The sequence below is a fragment of the Cucurbita pepo genome, chromosome 15, assembly GCF_057944985.1.
Source record: "Cucurbita pepo subsp. pepo isolate OVF chromosome 15, ASM5794498v1, whole genome shotgun sequence".
Taxonomy (NCBI): domain Eukaryota; kingdom Viridiplantae; phylum Streptophyta; class Magnoliopsida; order Cucurbitales; family Cucurbitaceae; genus Cucurbita; species Cucurbita pepo.
This window is the reverse complement of record NC_141812.1, coordinates 5587069-5611100: the sequence shown is the minus strand read 5'-3', so window position 1 is coordinate 5611100 and position 24032 is coordinate 5587069. Positions and strand designations below refer to the sequence as shown.

At 37.2% G+C, this 24032-nt stretch overlaps 1 protein-coding gene across 1 annotated transcript; it reads right to left on the bottom strand.

The window, feature by feature from the left end:
* Positions 1–700: 700 nt before the first annotated feature.
* On the bottom strand, positions 701–18958 carry LOC111776362 (polygalacturonase-like). The gene is made up of 9 exons (XM_087118252.1): positions 18782–18958; positions 18303–18355; positions 17975–18095; positions 17346–17443; positions 7489–7549; positions 2437–2898; positions 2001–2290; positions 1499–1727; positions 701–932 (listed from the first exon to the last, which is right to left on the bottom strand). The coding sequence occupies exons 1-9, from the start codon at positions 18956–18958 to the stop codon at positions 711–713; spliced, it is 1713 nt and encodes a 570-aa protein (XP_086974378.1). The 3' UTR covers positions 701–710.
* Positions 18959–24032: the final 5074 nt, after the last annotated feature.

Below are 24032 nucleotides of genomic sequence, written 5' to 3'. Positions count from 1 at the left end.
ATTCTAGGGCTGTTTGAAAAAGCTTCTCCATGGGAGCGTTTTTTTTTTTTTTTTTTTTGTACACATGCAAAAAATATATTTCTTGGCATTATGGCGGGGAATGCAGATAAATAAGGTGAGAAGGATTTTAGCCTAGTTTAGCCTAGTGAGAAGAAAACATGACAATATATCATATACTCTGGATCGTTGGTTCATAATGTGAGATCCATATAGAGGCTCATGGTGGCTTTTGGACCGTCCTCTTATGGAAGTTATTTGCATGGATAAATATTAAGCTGGATAAATATTAAGCTGGATAAATATTAAGCTGAACTCTTAAAAAAAAAGATATATTGCAATTTTACCCTATTATTTGGATAAACTACCGTACTTAAAATAATGGGTCACAATTAGAAAAGATTTATTAAGATGGGTAAGGATGTCCTTGACCAAACTAATAGTTTATAAAACAACTATAAGAATAAGAGTTATTCTAGAATAATATTTTATTGAGATTGTCTCGTTTAGTGGGAATACTTAACCTACTCCATGATTGCAATTGTTTTAAATCACTAAATAACATACCATAAGAAAACATTTATTCGATTTTAAATTTCGTTAAAGTTGTTTGATTTTTATGGTAGAATTAGTAAATTAGTTATAAGCCCTTTAGAGAATTTTTATTATCCTTCAATCTTAGTATCAACGAGTTAAGCCAAAATTAGATTTGCCTATGCTAAGCAACTAGAAGGTTCAACCACACCAGAGGTAGTTCCTTCGGCATTTTTACATGAAGCTTTAGCGATGTGATTCTCGTAAGTTAGATTTATGTCTTTCAAGCTTAACCCAGTACAATGATTTGTTGGACTACAATCAAAATTGATTGCTATTTCAGTGTCTGAAGTTTCCTTGATGTCTTCATATGTTACTTCGCTAACTTTCACTCCGGAAGCCTATTAGAATAAAGAAGAACAATCAAAATATGTTATGAAAAATGATAAACAATTGTAAATTTTTTTTTACCATGTGAACTTATTTTACTAAGTTGCTCCCTAAAATTTTTCATTGCATGAAACACTAACCTCGATAGGTTTGAAATTAAAATCTTATAAAACTATATTATAAAACTAAATATAAGTTAGAGATTCAATAATAAGATAAAAATATATACAATAATAATATAGAAATCAGGCTCAAAATCTGTTTTTCTAGATGGTATATATAAGTTAGAGCAACTATCTTCAATGATATGAGTTATTGTGGATAAATTAAAAAAATAAAATCATATGTGAGGGTACTGGCGTCCCCAATTTATTACTCATAAAAGTGATTTAATCTAGCAGAAAATAATACTAGTAATTTAGCACCCATCTTAATTAAACAAAAAAAAAAAAAAAAAAAAAAAAAAGAAATCAAACAATTAAAGATGAAATAAATCAATAACTTATAAAATTGAAAATTTAAGGTTAAATATAATTGGAAAGAAATTAACATATATGAGATTAAGGAGGGAATATACCTGACCAGGACCGTCTTTAAGATGTGGACAATAATTTTGATCAATTATAATTGGATTTTTCACATTATCCATAATAATGTGTTGAAAATAAACTTTTGTAGCGGATCCATTACTTGGTCGTCCCCAAGATTTAATCCTTACTCCATTCTGAGTCCTCGTGAAAGTAGATGATTTCACTGTGACGTTATGCACTTCATCCTCCTCAGCCTCCATCCCCAGGCTCCCAATTCTACAAATACATTCAATAAAATACTAAATTTTTTATGAGGTTTAATTTTCTCACTCCAACGTAATATATTTTATAACTATTTTAATCTAAAATAATTTTAAAATAATTTAAATCATTTTTCTCAGATTCAAAATAACTTTAGAATATATTTTTAATCATTCTAATTTCATTTAATGCATTAGTTTTATCTTTTAAAATTTAATGTGATAAATTTATTTAAACCCTCTAAAAGAACATTTCTAAACATGTTCATCAGAATCCATCTCTAGTTACCTGATTCCATGTCCAGGTCCATATGTAATACTTTCCATCCACAAGTTGGAGGTCCCTGGACCGATTGAGATGCAGTCGTCACCGTTGCTAATGCTCGAGTTGAGGATGGTCACATTTGATGATTGTTGCACATGGATGTCATCAGTGTTTGGACTATCGCCTGCAGCGGAGACATTCACTCTTGTCATATTCACGTTTTGACACCGATACACCACAATGTTGAACATTTGGCTGTTAATTGAAGATAATCCAGTGATGTTCACGTTTTGTGCATCATTTGTTTGAAGACTCTATCGATTCAAAACAACCAAAAGCAAGAATTAGTAAAAATTTAAATTAATATTGTAATTAATCAATTTATTTTCTTTCAACCTTCGTGAAAAAAAAAAAATTTCAAATTTTATTTTTATATCTAGCAAACTCAAATTTTGCATACGGTGGCTCCAATGGGGCAACTCTTCCCTGAGTGTTTACAATTCCATAAGGCAGTTCCTTGCCCATCAATAATACCGCCAGTGATGGAAAGCCCATCTATGCAACTAAACTCAATCCAAGATTTAGATTTAGCTAAAACTTGAATGTCCGAGGATGCCACAAGAGTTCCATCAATGAGAACCGTAATAGCATTGTTCTTACAAGGCCCATTAAAGCTCACATTTCGAACATAAAATATACCCTTGGGAACGTAAATAGTGGCCGGTTGAGAAGAGTCACAGGCCTTAGCCCATGCCGTTTGAAGCACAGACGAGACATCGGTCTTTTCATCGGGCATTGCTCCGAGACTAACAATATCGAATATTAATCCAGCCACCAAGGCATGGTTAAAAACCAGAAGTAGAAAGGAAGGAAAAATATGCAAGGTTCCAAGAAGAACCAAAGAAAACTTAATGATACCAGTCTTGGTGATAAACATGAAAGAGATAAAAAGGAATAAACATGAAAGAGATAAAAAGGAAGCAAGTGATAGAAAAATGGAAGAGTTGTGGATTGATATTTATAGGTTAAAAGCTTCCCCTTCTAACTTTAATTTTAACTTACTTGTCTCAAGTACTATTTTATTTTTGTTCTATTTAACTATTATTGTTTTTATACGGTTTAACCTCTTTTTAATTAGGTATGTCCCTAGGTAAATCTCTACCTCGTGCCAACATTTTTAAATCTAAGTCTATCTTATAAGATAAGACACTCATTGTCATTTACGGTTCGGTTTCTCATTTTTACTATTATTAAATTTAAAAAAAAAGTTGCGAGAATTTAACCAAAAAACCGTAATTTTTCCGACCTATTATTTTCTAAAAAAAAAAATGTTTAATTTTAATTGTTTGGGTCAACTAAAGAACTACACAATGTAACAATATTTATTTCATTGACGTTTTTATTGGGCTTCTCAACGTCCTACGATAAATATAAAAATTTCCTAATACTTTTAGGTGTTTATATTTTTAGATACCGATTCTATATCGATTCTCTATTATGATAAAAATAATAAAACATTCGATAAGATAGTATCGAGAAAACACTATCACATGTTTTTCATAGTATTTTTTATTCTTAGTGAGTGATGTAATAGAAAGTCAGGAGACTTTTTATTTGCAAAGAAGTCATACAAATAAATAGAAGCAAAATTGTTTGGCATATTTGTAAGTATTCAATAAATTTACAAATGCATCACACAAATAATTTACAAATGTTACACTTTTCGAAGTCTAAAAGTCTATCATTGATAGACTATATCAATGATGTGTTGTTTTTATATCTGTCAAAAATATATTTTTTTTTATCATTAATAGACTTTTGTTATCGTCTCTCACAGATCCGAGTTCTCTTCGCTACTCTTGAGGTAGAGAAGGGTACGAAATTGACAACTTTCATCATCTTTATATCTTTATACTAGAGAATGTGTAAGTGTTTTTCTTCGTTCTCTATCAATAAAGTTGTGTATAGCTCTAGAGTTGACCATTATGCTCTTGGGCGATCTATGGTTAACCTAGTCCTCAAGGTACATAAGACTTCGTTCTTTTGGCTCTTTTGTCTCTCCCACTCTTTTTTGGAAAGAAAATAAGTACTTTAAGGCCCCTAATGTAGGGTTGTTGACGCTTTTCCTTGGAAGGCATGAAGATCCACCGTTTGTGAGTATTTAGATTCTCGATAGACCACCTTGTATATGAAGTAGGATGAGGACCATTGACTTTAGTTGTTCTAGTTGTGAAGTCCTTGTCATGGATTTCTCCCTCTCTTTTTGAAGGATTCATACTCCCCCTTACTCCTTCAAGTCTCCCAATTTATGCTCTAAAGTCTTATAATTAATTATTTAATTGTAACGACCCAAAATTTTCTACTTAATTTAAGGTCGCTACTGTATACATACCATAAACATTGAATGCGGAAGACTTCATTTAAATTCCATAAAACATAACCTTTAACTTAAAACACAGCCATGGACTTACGTGTTTCGAAAACATCTTTAAAACGACACAACAAAAGACTAAATAAAATGAATAAGAGTTTAAGTTTAAAAAAACATTCTATTCTAGCCTAAGACTAAGAAAATAAATACCACTACCCTATGCATGCGCCATGGTCTCGAGTTGCGATGCCGTCGTCAACCGTATAGGAGTGCCTTGCCTTAACATGAAAAAGTAAAGTAGCACGAGGCTTGAGTATTTCTAGAATACTTAGTAAGTGACCCCCTATCGGGGTTATGCAACAATCACATGCAATGAAATGATGGGACCTATCTTTCGTTTCGTTTCGTTTTCCCTACGGTTTAATCATAACAGGTAATCGTGGACGTGTACCATATACTCTACACGCAGCCCATACGTACGAGTATGGGCTCACCAGCTAGTTCGCACACCGCTGGGCCACTGTCCCTAGCCGGTGGGCATGCTCTGGGAGCCCTTATACCGAGACCCGTTAAAACTAGAACCGTCACGGCAGCGCTATGCAAAGCATAACGATCGTTGTCCTGCCATGGGATGTACGCATCCGTACCCTCGTGATGGGATAGGGGTATCCCCCCAAATGCATGAGCACACAATATGCATGAGGTCCCACTAGTCCTACAGTTATCATTAATGAACATAACCCCCTATCACGTTTTCATGCTTACATGTCATTCTCATTCTCATTTCTTTACATATCATACATATTCTTAACGGGGTTATGTTTCATGCAATTTACCGTATTTCATGTCATACAATTCATGCAGTTACATTCAAATATTCATACAAACAAGCCATAATCGTTCAAGGACCTCACATCGTTACATGCATTACACATCACATCAGACTAAAAGCATACATTCACGTTCACATAACTACGTACTTAAACACAATAATCTAGCATACAATGCATCATATCATAAACAAGTCATAACGTAAACACTTCATAGTCATATCGTTCTCTAACTTACCATAGCCTTAACATTCTTACACCTATCATAGACGTATCATTACGTAACGTACCTTAGTCATATCGTCACAAGAACGTACCCTAACACTATCGTTCTATCAATCTATCACAAACCTATCCCTTTCTACCCATAACCTAACCGTATTCTTTCATTAATCTCTCCTATCCATAGCACTCTGGTATGTACCTAACCTTAACGTTTCATGAACGTATCTTACTTCTATCGTTACATTTTGTTTTGTGCATCCTTCTCGTATCCTATCTCAAGCATATCCTTGAGCACATCGTACCATAATTATTATCATATAAACCACATATAATAACATAGCATAACATATAGGAAGCATATCGATCCACAGACAATTCACACATATCAACAAATATGACACATGCAGAACCACAGGGCACGTGTCAACATCAAATATAACCATGCCGATAGTAAGGTCACTTACCTGGTTAGCTTAAGTCGTTGTCACGAATATATCCTTAATGAAAGTTCGATTCCGTCCTTTGAAATCCAAGTCAACCTACATGAGCTCATGACATCAGTTTCAAGTTTGAACTCTATAAAATTATTTCTCTCATTTACATGGTTAAAATTTAGACAAAATTTGAGGAAGTTCCATGCCCTCTAATATTTACTGTTTTATTTTTAAATTGTGTTCAACAAATCTTTCATCAATCTCCCCTTTCTTCCTTAATTATTTTTAAGGAGATATTATTCAATTTTGTTAATCTATTCCTACTTCCAAATCTTCATTGTTTATTATTATTAGATTGTTTATTTTTAAGGAGATATTATTCAATTTTGTTAATCTATTCCTACTTCCAAATCTTCATTGTTTATTTCTATCTCTATTTCAAAACTAAATAATTGTAAAGGAAGATTTTGTTAGACGAACACGACTCTCCACAATGGTATGATATTGTCCACTTTGAGCATAAGCTCTCGTGGCTTTGCTTTGGGCTTCCCCAAAAGGCCTCAAATGGAGTTAGTATTCCTCACTTATAAACCCATGATCATTCCCTAAATTAGTTGATGTGGGACTTCCATCATCCAACACCTCCCCTCGAACAAAGTGCGTCTCCCCTTAATCGAGGCTCGACTCCTTCTCTTCTCTTTAGGAGTTCTTTGTTCGATATTTGAGGATTTGAGGATTTACCAATCTATTGGCACGACTAAGTTTAGGGCATAGCTCTGATACCATGTTAGACCCTTCTCAGTTTAGGGCATGGCTCTGATACCATGTTAGACGAACACGACTCTCCACAATGGTATGATATTGTCCACTTTGAGCATAAGCTCTCATGGCTTTGCTTTGGGCTTCCCAAAAGGCCTCATACCAATGGAGTTAGTATTCCTCACTTATAAACCCATGATCATTCCCTAAATTAGTCGATGTGGGACTTCCATCATCCAACAGATTTAACATATTGACCTCTTCAAATGACATATCTCATCGGCCGTAACTAAATCTGCTTAAACCTTTTGTTTTTTTCTATTTGTTTTTGTAGGAAGGAAGAAATTCTGGGTAAATCTCTCGTTGTTTTTACATAAAAGAATTCCTTATTTGTTGGCAGATTTATTTTTAGGGAAGGAGTGGTGAGAGATTGAAGGAAAGAGGAGGGATCCGTTACCAAATGTTTTTCTTCTTTTAATTTTTATTTATTTATTTATTTATTTTATTATTATTATTATTATGATTATGATTATGATTATAATTATTACTATTTTATTTTATTTTTCCGGTTGTTACATTAATAATTCTTTTATTCATAATTTTATATTATCCCTTGTATGGAAAATCCAAGGTGTCACGTCACGAATTCTGAGACTTCGAAACTCAGATCGAAAGTAAAAAGACGAAAGCGAAAACAAATAAAAATAAAAGTAAAATAAAATAAAATAAGAAAATGCATAAAATTAAAATGTAATTAAGTTAAACAATACCACGTTAAAAGACAATTACAATACTTTAGATTTATTACAAAGGGAAAATGGATTTGGATACCACTAAAAAATGAAATACAGAAGATTGAAAAACAGAAAGAAAGACTGAAGTTCCACAATGACCCCATCTCTGACTGCATAGCTCTCGAGCGCTCCTCCTCCTTGACCAGCAACCTGTGAACACCTGAAAAAGAAAGGAAAATGGGGTGAATTTTTAAATATACCTAGTAAGTATCCTGCTTGTAGGAACAACTTAGGTAGAGTAACTAATCTTCGATCTCTACCAATTGATTAGCCCGGGACTTGCCCAGTTGTTTTCCAGCAGACATGTTTATGTACTACGATTCAAGGAGTTAACTTGGCTCTAATACCACTTATCACAATCACACTTCTGTGGAGCGGGTTAGAGATTTTGCGACGCTTATTCTAACCCGATGAACAAGTCAGCAGTATGAAAATCATAAGTTGTAGACAATTCGGACAATTGATCGAGCCTTGGTCATGTTTAAAAGGAAGTGTTTTAGAAAATGTAAGCGAGGAAATGCATTAATGATATGAATCCAACAACTGATCACTTCCATGTACCCGAACGACCAATTACAAGAAGCAAGGTTAATAAGATTCGAGAGGCCTATACATTGCATCTTCGAAAGCTAGCTAGTGTACAAGTTGAAACAAAGATTTTTGAGCCCAAAAATCTTTATAGCATTAGCATATCAAATCAAGAAGATAATGGAGTGGCTGACATTGGAAAGTAATTAAAAGACTTGCATTTGGTAGTTGAACTACCAATTAAGACAATTTATGAATTACCTTATTTTCTTCAATTTGTATTTAATAGCATTTATTAGTAACCGGTGGCTGAACTTTATTTTGTTAGGGTTATCTTTTGGGCCTATTTAAGGGCATGTAATATTCATGTTTGGATGAATTGTTGAATACAAAAAAAAACCTTTGTGTTTTCCTGATACGCTTTTGGTGTTATTCTTTTTCAAATCTTGCTTTAGGTTTGATGTTTAAACCGGTTCATTGAATTAGTTTTGATCAAGCTAATTCTGGAGTGAATTGTCTTGGTATCTAAGAGTGATCATCATAGATTCCAAGTTCGATCTAAGAGTCATTCATCTTCTAACCAGCTCTTGGTTGGAATCAATCCATTAAGTTAGCTTTCTCTGTGAGTGTTTTGCAAGGATTCTAGAAGGACCTCTAGCTTTGCAAATTCCAGCATTGTAGGCGCTTATCAATTAATTAATTAATTATTATTATTATTTTTTTAAGAAAGCAATGTTATAGGCTAAAAGAAAATAAGCAACAACCACAACTTTGCTAACATATAACCCGAGTAGGAAGAATTGACGACTAGTTTCATCACCCTATAGTATATTATGGAGCATTTTAGCCCTAGCGGGTGTAAACATGATTTTGTTGACAGGTCATGCCCCCGTACTAACAGAACTAGAATTGTCACAGCCCAAAATTTAAATCTTGAAATCAAGGGCTGGACCAACAGACTATGCAATGAAATCATGTAAAAGCAAATAGAGAAGACGAGATTACAAAAACTTTAGCAATTATGTAAAAAGGTTTGAAATCCGAAACAAGGTGTTCAAGTATGAAAAGTAAGTAAACGGTTTACAAAACAATGCATGACAGATCTAAACAAAATTATGCATAGACTCCTAGACGCCTCGGGATACTCCTCTATGGCATTAAAATTCAGTATGCATTCCCGCCTCGATCCATGACATCACTCACCTGAAAAAAAAAGAGTAGATAGGAATGAGTATAAAAATACTCGATAAGCAGCCTACTTGTAGTCTCTTTTCGCATCCTTATCTTGGTAGGTAACCACGGTCTTTCTCGGGTTTCTTAGGAGAGTGATCTAAGCTGCAACTCTCTTTTCTGTATCTTAGGAGGCTTGCCCATCTTAAGTAGTGAAATGATCAGTGTCCTGAGGTGAGGCGCGACCTCATAAGTAAATCTGAGGGGATTGTATGGCTGGATCTGAAAACGTGACTCTCTCTGAACATCATCCATGAAGGTTAGCTGACGACCCTCACACGGGACCATACATCCACTAAACGGGGTGCGACCCCTGTGTGCTGGCCAGCTACTAAGTCATCCTATGTGGCTCCACGTCCCTCGCTGAGGGACGAGTTTCTACGGCCCAGGAGTCCTGTTCCGAAGACACCTTAGCTATCACCACTAGGTCTGGGCACCTGTCACACTTCCCTATTCGGATCTGCCAAGCTCAACAATCACCGTACTAGAGCTCTGTCTCGACGATTCGGTATCGAAGGAGAGAGGGAAGTGGAGGTTCTGATGACACTATCTACACTGCTCAACTCTAGCGGGCTACCTATAGTTACCGTGTTGACATATTATTCTTTCTAGGTTGGAACTTGGTGGCTTAGACTTGAATTCATGTATCTCTAGGATTCTCGTGCCTTGTCTCACAAACCTATCATGTTTTGAATTCTGGGCTCTGGATCCGCTGGTAATCATTTTGCGGGTCTATTTGCACGGTATTCTAGAGGTCCCCCAATCTAGGGTCTCATCTAGCCTACTTAGTCACAAGTACCCTAATCTAAGCTCATAATTTCTTCCTATTCATCAAGAAAGATAACACAAGCAATCATCATGCATAAGAGTTAACACGCAGCAGTTCATGCAATATTAACAAACATGCTCAATAGAAAGATAACGTCCATCTTTACCCGGAGCGCAGATTTCAAAAGTTTCCCATCCTCCTCATGCATACATACTTTATCAGAATCTCAATCAAACAGATTTAATAAACATTTCATATCTAGCTTTCCATAATCATCTCATAATCGTAGTTTCTATACTAATATGCTAGGTCGGGCTAGCTAAATTCATGGGTGGTAGCATGCATGCTTGTTCCTAGCGATTCCTACAAGTACTGCTCGTGGGAATCCAAATGGCTACTTACATGGTTGACGCGTGCCTTCCCGAGTTTGAGTTTTCTTGACGGAATGGATTCCAACAATTCTGGAATTTCCTTGACAGGTCCTAATTTACATAATAATAGGGTCAACATCGAAATCGGGTCGAAAAACAAGCAAATAGAGACCGAATGAAAAGAAAAACAGTGGCTCACGTGCCCCCACGCGCGTCACACGCGCCTAGGAGGGTTTCTACGCGCAATTCCTACGCGCGCGTGCCCACGCGTGGCTTCCCGAGCAGACGCGAGTCGGAGGCGCCAGGTCGAGCGGTTCGCGTGCGGCGCGGGTCGGGCCGGTCGGATTTGCATGCCTGACGCGTGTTTGCTGCCGGGTGAGGACGCGCCTCACCAGCCGATGATCGACACGTGGCTGCGCTCCTCTGCATGCTGATCGATGCGTGGCGGCGTCTCCACCCTCTCTCCTGCGTTTTTTCATTTTTCAGACCTCTTTCACGTTTCGATCTATTTTCTTCCAATTTTTTTATCTTCTAATCCGTAATTTGATTCAACAAATTTTCTTTACGGACCTTGTAGATCTCATATTCTACTCTTTCGAAACAATTTTATTATATTTTTCTGATAATCACAGATCTTAATATTTGAGTTCGAATTTGGAGAAAAATACGAGTTCTTACCAAAAATCACGTTTTCTTGAAACTCCGATTCGAACACCAATCTTGGTCGTCTTCACTCTAGAACTTAACCAGGTAACGCTGTTGAGGGTAAGAGTCCAAGGATCAACACAAAACGTCGCTTATCACATGAAAATCTTAATGACTTCTCGATCTAAACACTCTTGGACTAACCTGAAGTTCTTAGACGTTTGACGAAATAGGAAGGTGCGATTCGTGAGAGCACCTTGCCTCGGACTGTTTTTGGTTTAGATCGGGGACTTGGATCTCTGACGTCAGTTCTGATCCGTTCTCCTCCTTCTTCCTCAAAAACTCTCATCTTCTTTCCCTCTTCTTTCTTCTCTTTCTCTCCCCTCTTCTTTCTCTTTTCCAAATTATGACTCAACCAAATCAGACCCCTCAAGTAATAAGGATAAATGACTAGTTTGCCCCTATTGTGACCTATTTTTTTTTCTTTCTTTTTAAAAACTCGGGCGCTACAATCCTCCCCACCTTAGGAACTTTCGTCCTCGAAAGTTGATCCTTCCCGGAAGAGCTTGGTGTAAGATCTCCTCATGTCATCCTCACATTCCCAGGTGGCCTCGTTGCCTCGATTATTTTCCCATAAAACCTTGACTAAGGGAATCTCCCTTCTTCGTAGTCTCCTCACATCACGTGCCATTATCCCTATGGGTTTCTCCTCATATGATAGGTCCTTCCGGATGGGAAGCGTCTCGTGAACAATGATGTGAGTGGGATCTGGGGTGTACTTTCTCAACATCGATACATGGAATACGTTGTGCACAGTGGCGAGTGTGGGTGGTAATGCTAGTTTGTAGGCCACGGGCCCTATCCTTTCTAGGACTTCAAAGGGTCCCACGAATCTCGGGCTCAGCTTGCCCTTCTTCCCAAATCTCAACACTTCTCTCATGGGGGCTACTTTCAGGAAGACGTGATCACCCACTGCAAACTCGAGGTCTTTCCTACGAGAATCTGCATAACTTTTCTGCCGACTTTGTGCAGAGAGTATCCTTTGTTTGATTTTCTGTACCGTTGCGTTGGTAGTCTGTACCAACTCCGGCCCCAACAGATATTTCTTGCCTACCTCCTCCTAGAATATAGGGGTTGATAAGCGCCTACAATGCTGGAATTTGCAAAGCTAGAGGTCCTTCTAGAATCCTTGCAAAACGTTCACAGAGAAAGCTAACTGAACGGATTGATTCCAACCAAGAGCTGGTTAGAAGATGAATCACTCTTAGATCGAACTTGGAATCTATGATGGTCACTCTTAGATACCAAGACAATTCACTCCAGAATTAGCTTGATCAAAACTAATTCAATGAATCGGTTTAAACATCAAACCTAAAGCAAGGTTTGAAAAAGAATAACACCAAAAGGGTATCAAGAAAACACAAATGTTTTTTCTGTATTCAACAATTTCTCCCAAACATGAATATTACATGCCTTTTAAATAGGCCGAAAAGATAACACTAACATAATAAAGTTCAACCACCAACCACAAATCACTAATAAATGCTATTAAATACAAATTGAAGAATATAAGGCAATTCATACAAACTATTAATAAATGCTATTAAATATAAATTGAAGAAAATAAAGCATTCATAAATTGTCTTAATTGATAGTTCAACTACCAATGACAAGTCTTCTAATCACTTTCCAATATCAGCCACTCCATTATTTCTTTAATTTGATTCTTGAATCTTCTTTGTATTGCTTCTTGTAATTGCTCGTTCGGGTACATGGAAGTGATTAGTTGTTGGATTCATATCAACCCCCTTTTCTTTAAAAGGAATTGTCCTCAAATTAAATTCTTCGTTCTTTCCGGACAAGAACTGGATATTGTTTTTTTTTTCTCACTTTTTTTCTCACCTTTACCTTAGTTTCTTCTCTCCACTGTTGTTCTTCATATTCTTTTCTTTTCTTCTTTAATTTCAATAGGTCACAATGTACTTCATATGGAGACAACAGAAGTAAAGTAAATTTCTTCCCACACAAAGTAAAAGTATACTTGTTCATCAAATCATCAAATGTTACCTTTCTATCATATTGCCAAGGTCGGCTGATAAGATAAGGAAATCAACTACAAGGAGAGTAAGATTCGGATTACCTTGTTGATCGAATATCTCAAGGCAAGAACACTTGATTGAGATTCGAATCACTCCACAAGCAAAATCGATCATGTCTAGCTTGAATGACTCTTGTTGATCAAATATCTCAAACACTTTTTTGAGATTCTAATCACTCCACAAGCAAGATTGATCATGTCGAGCTTGAATGATTCTACATGCAACCTAAACTACATAGAATTGCAAAGAAACTTAGCCATTGGCTAAAGAAAGCACAAATGCTTCTTTTACTATATCTTCAAGTCTACTTACAAATACAACAAACATGGTTTTATATAGACTCAAAATGAAACTGAAACTATTAAAGGCATTCCAAGAGTTGTAACATTCATACTTAATGATCATAATTAACCATTATGTAATTGTAACCGAAATTAAATAAAAAGTCTTAAAATACAATAACTCTAAATTACTCTAAATTGTAACCCACCCAAAATTTACAACAATCAAACTTCATTCTTCTTCAATGTAGCATGAATTGGATCATCTTTTGATAGTTTTGACAACCTTTTCTTCACATCTTCATTGAAGTATATTGTATGATTGATGTCTCTTGGTTCATATCATCGGCCGAGCAAGATTTTTCCCGCATGCATTGGTACGACATCACAAAGAACTTCATCTTTATATCTTCCAAGAGTAAAAAGAAATAAGAGCTTGGGAGTTCACCTTAATTTCTTCTTTGTTTGTTAACCAATGAAGTTTGTATGGTTTTGGATGGGGATGGAGAGAAAGTTGAAGTCTTTTTACAAGGAAGCTGCTTACCACATTTGTGCAACTTTCACTATCAATCACCAAGCTGCATGGGTTTCCTTTGATCAAACATCTTGTGTGGAACAAGTTTTCTCTTTGATCTTCAAATTTCTCTTCCTTGATTTGAACATTGAGTACCCTTCTTGTGATCAAAGATATGGAATTACCTTCTTCAACATACTCATCATCATATGCTGCGATTTCTTCCACAAGCTGTGAATCATGATCCTCACATTCATCATCTGAATCAAGTATACCATTCCTTATCACCATAACTTTTTTTTTAACACACTCTTTGCTCATGTGTCCAAACCCTTTGCACTTCCAACATTGAATAGAACTAGACTTCTCCTTTACCGTCTTTGAAGCTTCATTCTTTTTACCATTGGAACTCTCAGCCTCCACTCTTTTAGCAGCCACAAACTTTTCTTTTGATGACATTGATTCATTTCTATTCACAAAACTATCCTTGTTCCAAGTTTTAGAATTTGAAAGGTGTTAGTTCGTGATGTTTACCTTTTTGAATGCTCTTTTTCTTCCTTCAATTGGTCTTCAATTTTGAGAGCATAATGATACATGTCTTCCAGATATGGTGGTGGATTTCTGTCAACAAGATGAGCAATTTCTCGATTCAAACCTCCAAGGAATCTAGACATGGTATTTTCTTCTTCTTCTATAACATTTGCTCTTTCCATCATTGTCTCCATCACTTGATAATATTCCGCCACACTTTTTGTTCCTTGCCTCAAACCTTGCAATTTAGTTTACAAATTTCTTTCATAATGTTTTGGAACATACCTTTTTCTCATGGCTTCTTTAAGTTCTTCCCAAGTTTCTATTGGACCCTTCTGTTTTCTTCTTCTCTCGGATTTGAGATGTTGGTACCAATCACCGGCATGATTGGTAAATTCGGCAATAGCAAGTCTCATCTTCTAATTTTCACTATAGGTGTTGCAATCAAACACATGCTCTATCTTTCTTTCCCATTGCAAGTATGCCTCAGAATCTGCCGTTCCACAAAATGGTGGGATTTTGAGTTTAACTCCTCCATCTCTATCTTCATGTACTCTTTCCATCCTTCTAGGTTGCATAATTGTTGCATGGTTATTTCTTCCTCTCCATCTTCCTTCAACTTGTCTTTCTTGTACTACTATACCTTCATCTTCTTGTAATGTTCGTTCTTGTCTTTGTTGTTGCACCCTTCTTTCTTGTCTATCTTCCATCATCATTTTCATCATACCTTGAATTGCTTGAAGAATGGTTGTATTAAGATCTGATACTGGTGATACTGCTTCTCCATTATGTGACATTTTGTTATCAAGGGACCTCTCCACACTTCTCACAAAAATTTCACTCAGGGACACTCGTGTGTAACATTCAAAGGTAGGCTTTTGGTACTAGGTCAAGAATGTAAAGGTTTTTTTTTTTTTTTTTTTTTTTTTTTGTGCAATCTTGCTTTAAGCTTGATTATAACCAATTCAACGATCAATTCTAACAAGCTAAGACTAGTATCTCAAGGATCAAGAGCTTGAAAAATAAATGATAAGAATTGAATATATATTTATTTTTTTCTCACAACTGATTTTTTTTTTCGATAATCTGAGAGAGAAAAAAAATTGATAGTAAATAGAAATAACAATAAAGATATTTCACCTCTAGAGCGGCCTAGCCATCATACATAACCCTCGTGTCAAATTGCCATGGTCGGCCAAGCAATATATCTCCAGCTTGCATTGGTAATAAATCACAAAGAATTTCATCTTTATATTTTCCCAAAGTAAAAGATATTAAAGCTTGGGAAATTACTTTCATTGTTCCACTATCATTGAGCCATTGGATCTGGTAAGGTTTAGGATGATCTTGAGTTGGAATTTGCAACCTTTTGATCAACATAGTACTTACTACATTGGTGCAACTTCCACTATCAATGATAAGACTACAAGCAGTTCCCTTGACTAAACACCGCGTGTGAAATAGGTTGTCTCTTTGATCATCAACATCATTCTCCGTAACTTGAGTTTTAAGAAGTCTTCTTGTAATAAGTGCCAAATGAATCCCATCTTCCAGTTCCTCCTTATTCTTCTGGACTTCTTCAACTAGATCATTGATCTCCCCTCCATTTTCCTCGTCTTGGTTCATGATTGTACAAACAGTAGTTTTATATGCTTAGGACCTCACACACTCAACTCACAAATTTACACTCAGGAACACTCGTGTTTAACACACAAAAGTAGGCTATTTGAGAAAGTGACTAATTTTTTATCACGGTAGGTAATATGGATAAAGCAATTCTGATAGTAGTGAGCTATTCAAGACAATCAGGACAAGTTAATTATGTAGTAACAACAAAATAAAACAAGAAATGAACAAATAATTAAGAGACAAAGATATTTTTGGATATAATTGCACACTGAAAAAAATGAATTTCAAAGAGAATGGTCGTGAAGATCGAACACAACAATTCCAGATTTATATGCTTTAGAAAAAAAAAATGAGAATTGAAATTTATTTGATCTTCAAATAAACGTGCGAATGGTCTGATGATAAGGATTTATTAAGAACAATATGATAGAGATTTTTTTTTTTGTTTTTTTCTTTCAAGATCTAAATATGATCTTTAACAGAACACTAAGAACAAAGTAGAAAGATAATGAAGAACGACGGAAATGACAGTAAGAAAATAAATGACAGATTTAAAGAGACGATAAACAATAGCGAAAATTAAAGATAAAATCAATTCTAGAGTCGGCCACAAAGATGCAACCTACGCTCTGATACCAAACTGATAAGGCAACCCTAATCCTCAGCCCAACGATCCAAGCTTTTGTTGAAGCAAGAACCCTTGAATCAAAGTAATTAACACCTCCTTATACGGAATTTGGATCAACCAAGAGATAAGGCTAGAATTAGATTATCTCTTATGATCGAAGATCTAGAAGCAAGATTTGGAAACCTTGTTCTAAATTGAGTCACTTCATAATCGAACTTGATCAAGGCTTGATGGAATGGCTGGGGTGCAATTCTACCACAAGAATTGCTTGAAACTTAGAAATGGCAAATATGATGCTCGAATTTCTAAGGGAAACATCTCCATTTGAGATCTGAATTACATTCATCCACGAATCTGCATTTTACATAACATATTGTGGGTATTTATAGTCTCCCGATAAAAGACGTTTGTGGACGGGATTTATTTGAGACATTTGTGGACGGGATTTATTCCCGATCCCCTTTAATCTCCACAAAGAATAAGTCAAATTGACCATTTGACTTTTACATAATTTATGAATTTAAACATAATTCTTTCTAACAAATGTTGATGTGCTTGAGTGGCTAATGCGATAGGTTTGAACTTAATTGAGCTCTTCGCGTGTAAGTTCAAATTCTGTTGTTGACATATTTCTTTTGAATCTTCATGACATTTTTGTACAAACCTTCTATAGGTTCATTTGGAACACCGTGCTTCTTATCAGAAATCTTGTACAAACTTTCTATAATAGCCTGCTGGTTGGTCTAGGCCATTTCAAGACTGCTTCGATCTTAGCAGGATCCATAGTTACCCCCTGACTAGATACCACGTGTCCAAGAAAAGCCACCTCCTGCAGCCAAAATTCGCACTTCAAAAATTTGGCATACAACTGATGGGTTCTCAGTAGAGTTAAGACTCTCCTCAGGTGTTCATCGTGCTCCATTTCAGACTTAGAATACACCAAGATGTCGTCAATGAACACAATCACGAAGGTGTCTAAGAATTCCTTAAACACTCAGTCCATCAACTCCATAAACACTGCAGGAGCATTGGTTAATCCAAAAGACATGACTATGAACTCATAATGTCCATAGCGGCTTTTAAAAGCTGTTTTAGGTATGTCTTCCTCTCTGATTCTCATCTGGTGATATCCTGATCACAGATCGATCTTAGAGAACACCGTTGCACCCTGCAATTGGTCAAACAGGTCGTTTATCCTTGGGAGAGGGTATTTATTCTTGATTGTAACCTAGTTTAATTCTCTATAATCTATACATAATCGCATAGTTCCATCTTTCTTCTTAACAAATAGCACAGGGGCTCCCCAAGGTGAGACGCTAGGCCGTATGAATCCCTTGTCCAGAAGGTCTTGTAACTGTACCTTTAGCTCCTTGAGCTCAGCAGGTGCCATTCTATATGGCACTTTGGATATCGGTGTTGTCCCTGGTTCGAGGTCAATAACAAAATCTACCTCTCGATTAGGGGTAGCCCTGGGAGCTCTTCTGGAAAAACATCCTCAAATTCTCCAACCATAGGAACAGAGAATACCTTTAGACTGGACTCATGACTTTTGTTACACTAGCCAGAATTGCCCAGGCTCCCTGATCCAACATCTTTCTAGCCTTCAACATTGTGATGACCTTAGGGGTGCTTTTAGATATATCCCCTTTGAATTCAAAGTTCTCTCCTTTCAGGGGCCTAAAGGTTACCTTTCTTGCTTCGCAATCGATGAGGGCTCAATTCTCGCCCAACCAATCCATCCCTAGGATCAGACGAAGTCTTGCATACATAGAACAATCAGGGATGCTACAAGTTTTCGCCCTACAACTATCACACTACCACCTCTAACCCTATGGGTAGCAGTTAGGCATTTATTTGCTTTATTTGCTGGTGTAGACACGGGAAAACTCTAGGGGTTCTAATTCTAAGTTTGCAGATTTCATAAACCCCTCCGAAATAAATGAGTGGGTAGTGCCAGAATCAAATAACGTAAATGCTAGGTCATCAAAGATAGGCAGTGTACCTGTCACCACTGTGTCAGTCTCTTCTTCTTTCCTAGTCGTGATAGTGTGGGCCACAACTCGGGTTTGCTGTGTGGCTCCCCGGCCTCTCTGATATTGTCCAACTGGTCTGTTTCCCTCATGGTTTCTCTTATGAGGGCAGTCTGCTATGCGATGGCCTGGCTTGCCACAACCAAAACATCCTCCTGTTCCTGCAAAACACTCTCCCTCGTGATATCTCTTACAGTTAGGGCATTCAGGTCTGTTATGCTCTGGGGCTCTACCCCGACGTTCAAATCACCTTCGAGACTGTCTGTCAGATCTAAAGGAATTTCTGTTAGGCCTTCTTCGTTGGCCAAAGGCATTCTGAGTGGTCACAACCGGCATATTTTACTTGGCCATCTGCCGTGGCATATCCATCAGTGTTGCCACTCTCAAGGATACAACATAATCTGATGTTGCTTGTACCATAACTGGACCCTAAAGCTCTATCCGGAGACCAGCGATAAATGATCAATTTTCATCTTCTCATTACTGACATACTCAGGGCAGAACCTTGCCAGTTTATTAAACTCAAGATCATAATCCTCAATAGTTTTGTCCCCGTGTTTCAGTTCTAGGAATGCTGTTTGACACTTGTGTCGAAAAACTACTGGGTAATATTTATACAAGTAGGCTTCCTTGAGCTGATTCCAAGAAATGTAACCTTCCTCTGGTGTAATGGCCCTCTGTGCACCTTTCCACCAAAAATGGGCTTCACCCTTCAGCATGTAAGTCCCACAATCGACTTGATATTTGGGTGGACATTTCATGTACATAAAGGCTGTCTCTACAGCCTCCAGCCAGACCTCAGTTGCAACCGGGTCCATCTTACCCCCGTCAAAAGTGGGCAGTTTATACCTCTGAAAGTTCTTCAAATAATGGGACTCCACTGTCGTACTCGGATCCCTCGTCCCTTGCACAGTGGTCTGATTTGTCGCTAGAGTCTGCATTAACTGAGCCATCTGTGCATGAGTTTCCATGGTGGCTCTCATGATAAGATAAGGAATCAATACAAGGGGAATAAGATTCGGATTACCTTGTTGATCGAATATCTCAAGGCAAGAACATTGTTTGAGATTCGAATCACTCCACAAGCAAGATCGATCATGTCTAGCTTGAATGATTCTTGTTGATCAAATATCTCAAACACTTGTTTGAGATTCGAATCACTCCCCAAGCAAGATTGATCATGTCGAGCTTGAATGATTCTACATGCAACCTAAACTAATTAGAATTGCAAAGAAACTTAGCCATTGGCTAAAGAAAGCACAAATGCTTCTTTTAATATATTTTCCAAGTCTGCTTACAAATCCAACATACATGGCTTTATATAGCCTCAAAAATGAAACTATTGAAGGCATTCCAAGAGCTGTAACATTCATACTTAATGACCATAATTAGCCATTAGGTAATTGTAACCTAACTGAAATAAAAAGTCTTAAAATACAATAACTCTAAATTGTAACCCACCCAAAATTAATAACAATCAAACTTCATTCTTCTTCAATGTGGCATGAATTGAAACATCTTTTGATAATTTTGACAACTTTTTCTTCACATCTTCATTGAAGTATATTGTATGATTGATGTCTCTTGGTTCATATCATTCTCCACTTCTTCAAGAGGATTCGTCCTCGAATCTATTTGTGAAACTTTGCTGCAAAAAATAAGTTATGGAAATACAAAAGACCTCACAATACTCTCTCACGTGTATATACTCAAGAAATTTTAGGCCACTCTGTTTGCACTCATGTACACAAATGAAGCTCTCATTCTCACCTCTCAATTTTTTTTAGAAGAGCCTAGATTGGATTTTTTATTTTGGGTCGATTAAAAACAATAAAGATAAAAACAAATTGAAAATAAACGCAAAGGAAACATATATCCGATCTTGAGCCTGAAGCTCTGATACCAAATGATAAGATAAGGAAATCAACTACAAGGAGAGTAAGATTCGGATTACCTTGTTGATCGAATATCTCAACGCAAGAACATTGTTTGAGATTCGAATCACTCCACAAGCAAGATCGATCATGTCTAGCTTGAATGATTCTTGTTGATCAATTATCTTAACGCAAGAACACTTGCTTGAGATTCGAATCACTCCACAAGCAAGATTGATCATGTTGAGCTTGAATGATTCTACATGCAATCTAAACTACATAGAATTGAAAAGAAACTTAGCCATTGGCTAAAGAAAAGCACAAATGCTTCTTTTACTATATTTTTCAAGTCTACCTTACAAATACAACGTACATGGCTTTATATAGCCTCAAAATGAAACTATTAAAGGCATTCCAAAAGTTGTAACATTCATACTTAATGGTCATAATTAGCCATTATGTAAATGTAACCTAAAGTAAATAAAATGTCTTAAAATACAATAACTCTAAATTACTCTAAATTGTAACCCACCCAAAATTTATAACCATCAAACTTCATTCCTCTTCAATGTGACATGAATTGCAGCCTCTTTTGATAATTTTGACAACATTTTCTTCGCATCTTCATTGAAGTATATTGTATGAATGATGTCTCTTGGTTCATATCATTCTCCACTTCTTCAAGAGGATTCGTCCTCGAATCTATTTGTGAAACTTTGCTGCAAAACATAAGATATGAAAATACAAAGGCCCTCACAACAATCTCTCACGTGTATACACTCAAGGATTTTTTTTAGGCCACTCTATTTGCACTCATTTACACAAATGAAGCTCTCAATCTCACCTCTCAAAATTTTGAATAGAGCAAAGATTGAATTTTGAACTCTGGGTCGATTAAAATCTAAAAACATGAAAGTAAATAAAAATCAAATTGAAAAAAAAAAAATGCAAAGGAAACATATATCCGATCCTGAGCCTGAAGCTCTGATACCAAATGATAAGATAAAGAATCAATACAAGGGGAATAAGATTCGGATTACCTTGTTGATCGAATATCTCAAGGCAAGAACATTGTTTCAGATTCAAATCACTCCACAAGCAAGATCGATCATGTCTAGCTTGAATGATTCTTGTTGATCAAATATCTCAAACACTTGTTTGAGATTCAAATCACTCCACAAGCAAGATTGATCATGTCGAGCTTGAATGATTCTACATGCAACCTAAACTAAATAGAATTGCAAAAAAACTTAGCCATTGGCTAAAGAAAGCACAAATGCTTCTTTTAATATATTTTCCAAGTCTGCTTACAAATCCAACATACATGGCTTTATATAGCCTAAAAAATGAAACTATTGAAGGCATTCCAAGAGCGGTAACATTCATACTTAAGGACCATAATTAGCCATTAGGTAATTGTAACCTAATTGAAATAAAAAGTCTTAAAATACAATAACTCTAAATTGTAACCCACCCAAAATTAATAACAATCAAACTTCATTCTTCTTCAATGTGGCATGAATTGAAACATCTTTTGATAATTTTGATAACTTTTTCTTCACATCTTCATTGAAGTATATTGTATGATTGATGTCTCTTGGTTCATATCATCTCATGAAAGCCTGAAATTCATCCCATGAAACTGTCGTCGTTGACTGGGCAGGCACCACAGGAATCGCTGCTGGCGCCGGTGGAGCTTCTTCAGGTTCCTAATACTGAGCAGCAGTCTCTAAAATAACTTGAGGCTCGACTTTCCTTCGGGCTCTCCTCTGCACGGGTGCCGGTGGCGGCGTCTGTTCCTCATCCGTGGTCAGTTTTGGATTCTCCTCCAGAGGTGGGTGCTGCTCCACCTCGAGGAAAGGAAAATTTGGGTCCTCTTCGACCCTTCTCCTACCCCTCCTAGGACCAGGACCAAGATAATCTCCTTTTCTCTTAGGCGCCATTATCTGTCAACAGACGGGGAGTGAGAGTCAATACTGCGTTCTCATTGTGCCTAATTTCAAAAGAAGCACATTCTCATTATTTTTAATCCTCATCTTGGATCTCATAACTTATAACTCAAGTCTTCCTACTTCCAAATTATCAGAGAACTTACCAGGTCGCGGCGGAGCGTGTCGAAACTTAAGCCACAGAGATACTAGACTCTACAACCTAATGTCTATAGGACCTAAAACCATGCTCTGATACCAAACTATCACAGCCCAAAATTTAAATCTCGAAATCAAGGGTTGATCCAACAGACTATGCAATGAAATCGTGTAAAAGCAAATAAAGAATACGAGATTACAAAAACTTTAGCAATTATGTAAAAGGTTTGAAATCCAAAACAAGGTGTTCAAGTTTGAAAAGTACGTAAACGGTTTACAAAACAATGCATGACAGATCTAAACAAAATTATACACAGACTCCTAGACGCCCCGGGACACTCCTCTGTGGCATTAAGATTCACATGCATTCCTGCCTCGATCCATGACATCACTCACTTGAAAAAAAAAAGAGTAGAAAGGAATGAGTATAAAAATACTCGGTAAGCAGCCTACTTGTAGGCTCTTTTCGCATCCTTATCTTGGTAGGTAACAACGGTCTTTCTTGGGTTTCTAAGGAGAGTGATCTAAGCTGCAACTTTCTTTTCTGTACCTTAGGAGGCTTGCCCATCTTAAGTAGTGAAATGATCAGTCCCCTGAGGTGAGGCGCGACCTCATAAGTAAATCTGAGGGGATTGTATGGCTGGATCTGAAAACGTGACTCTCTCTGAACATCATCCATGGAGGTTAGTTGATGACCCTCACACGGGACCATACATCCACTAAACGGGGTGCGACCCCTGTGTGCCGGCCAGCTACTGAGTCATCCTATGTGGCTCCACATCCCCCGCTTAGGGACGAATTTCTACGGCCCAGGAGTCCTGTTCAGAAGATCCCTTAGTAAATCTGAGGGGATTGTATGGCTGGCTGTGAAACCGTGACTCTCTCTGAACATCATCCATGGAGGTTAGCTGACGACCCTCACACGGGACCATACATACACTAAACGGGGTGCAACCCCTATGTGCCAGCCAGCTACTAAGTCATCCTATGTGGCTCCACGTCTCCCGCTCAGGGACGAGTTTCTATGGCCCAGGAGGCTTGTTCAGAAGATCCCTTAGTAAATCTGAGGGGATTGTATGGCTAGATCTGAAAACGGGACTCTCTCTGAACATCATCCATGGAGGTTAGCTAACAACCCTCACACGGGACCATACATCCACTAAACGGGGTGCGACCCCTGTGTGCCGTCCAGCTACTAAGTCATCCTATGTGGCTCCACATCCCCCGCTCAGGGACGGGTTTCTACGGCCCAGGTGTCCTGTTCAGAAGACCCCTTAGCTATCACCACTAGGTTTGGGCACCTGTCACACTTCCCTATCCAGATTTTCCAAGCTCAACGATCACTGTACTAGAGCTCTGTCTCGACGGTACGGTATTGGAGGAGAGAGGGAAGTGGAGGTTCTGATGACACTATCTATACTACTTAA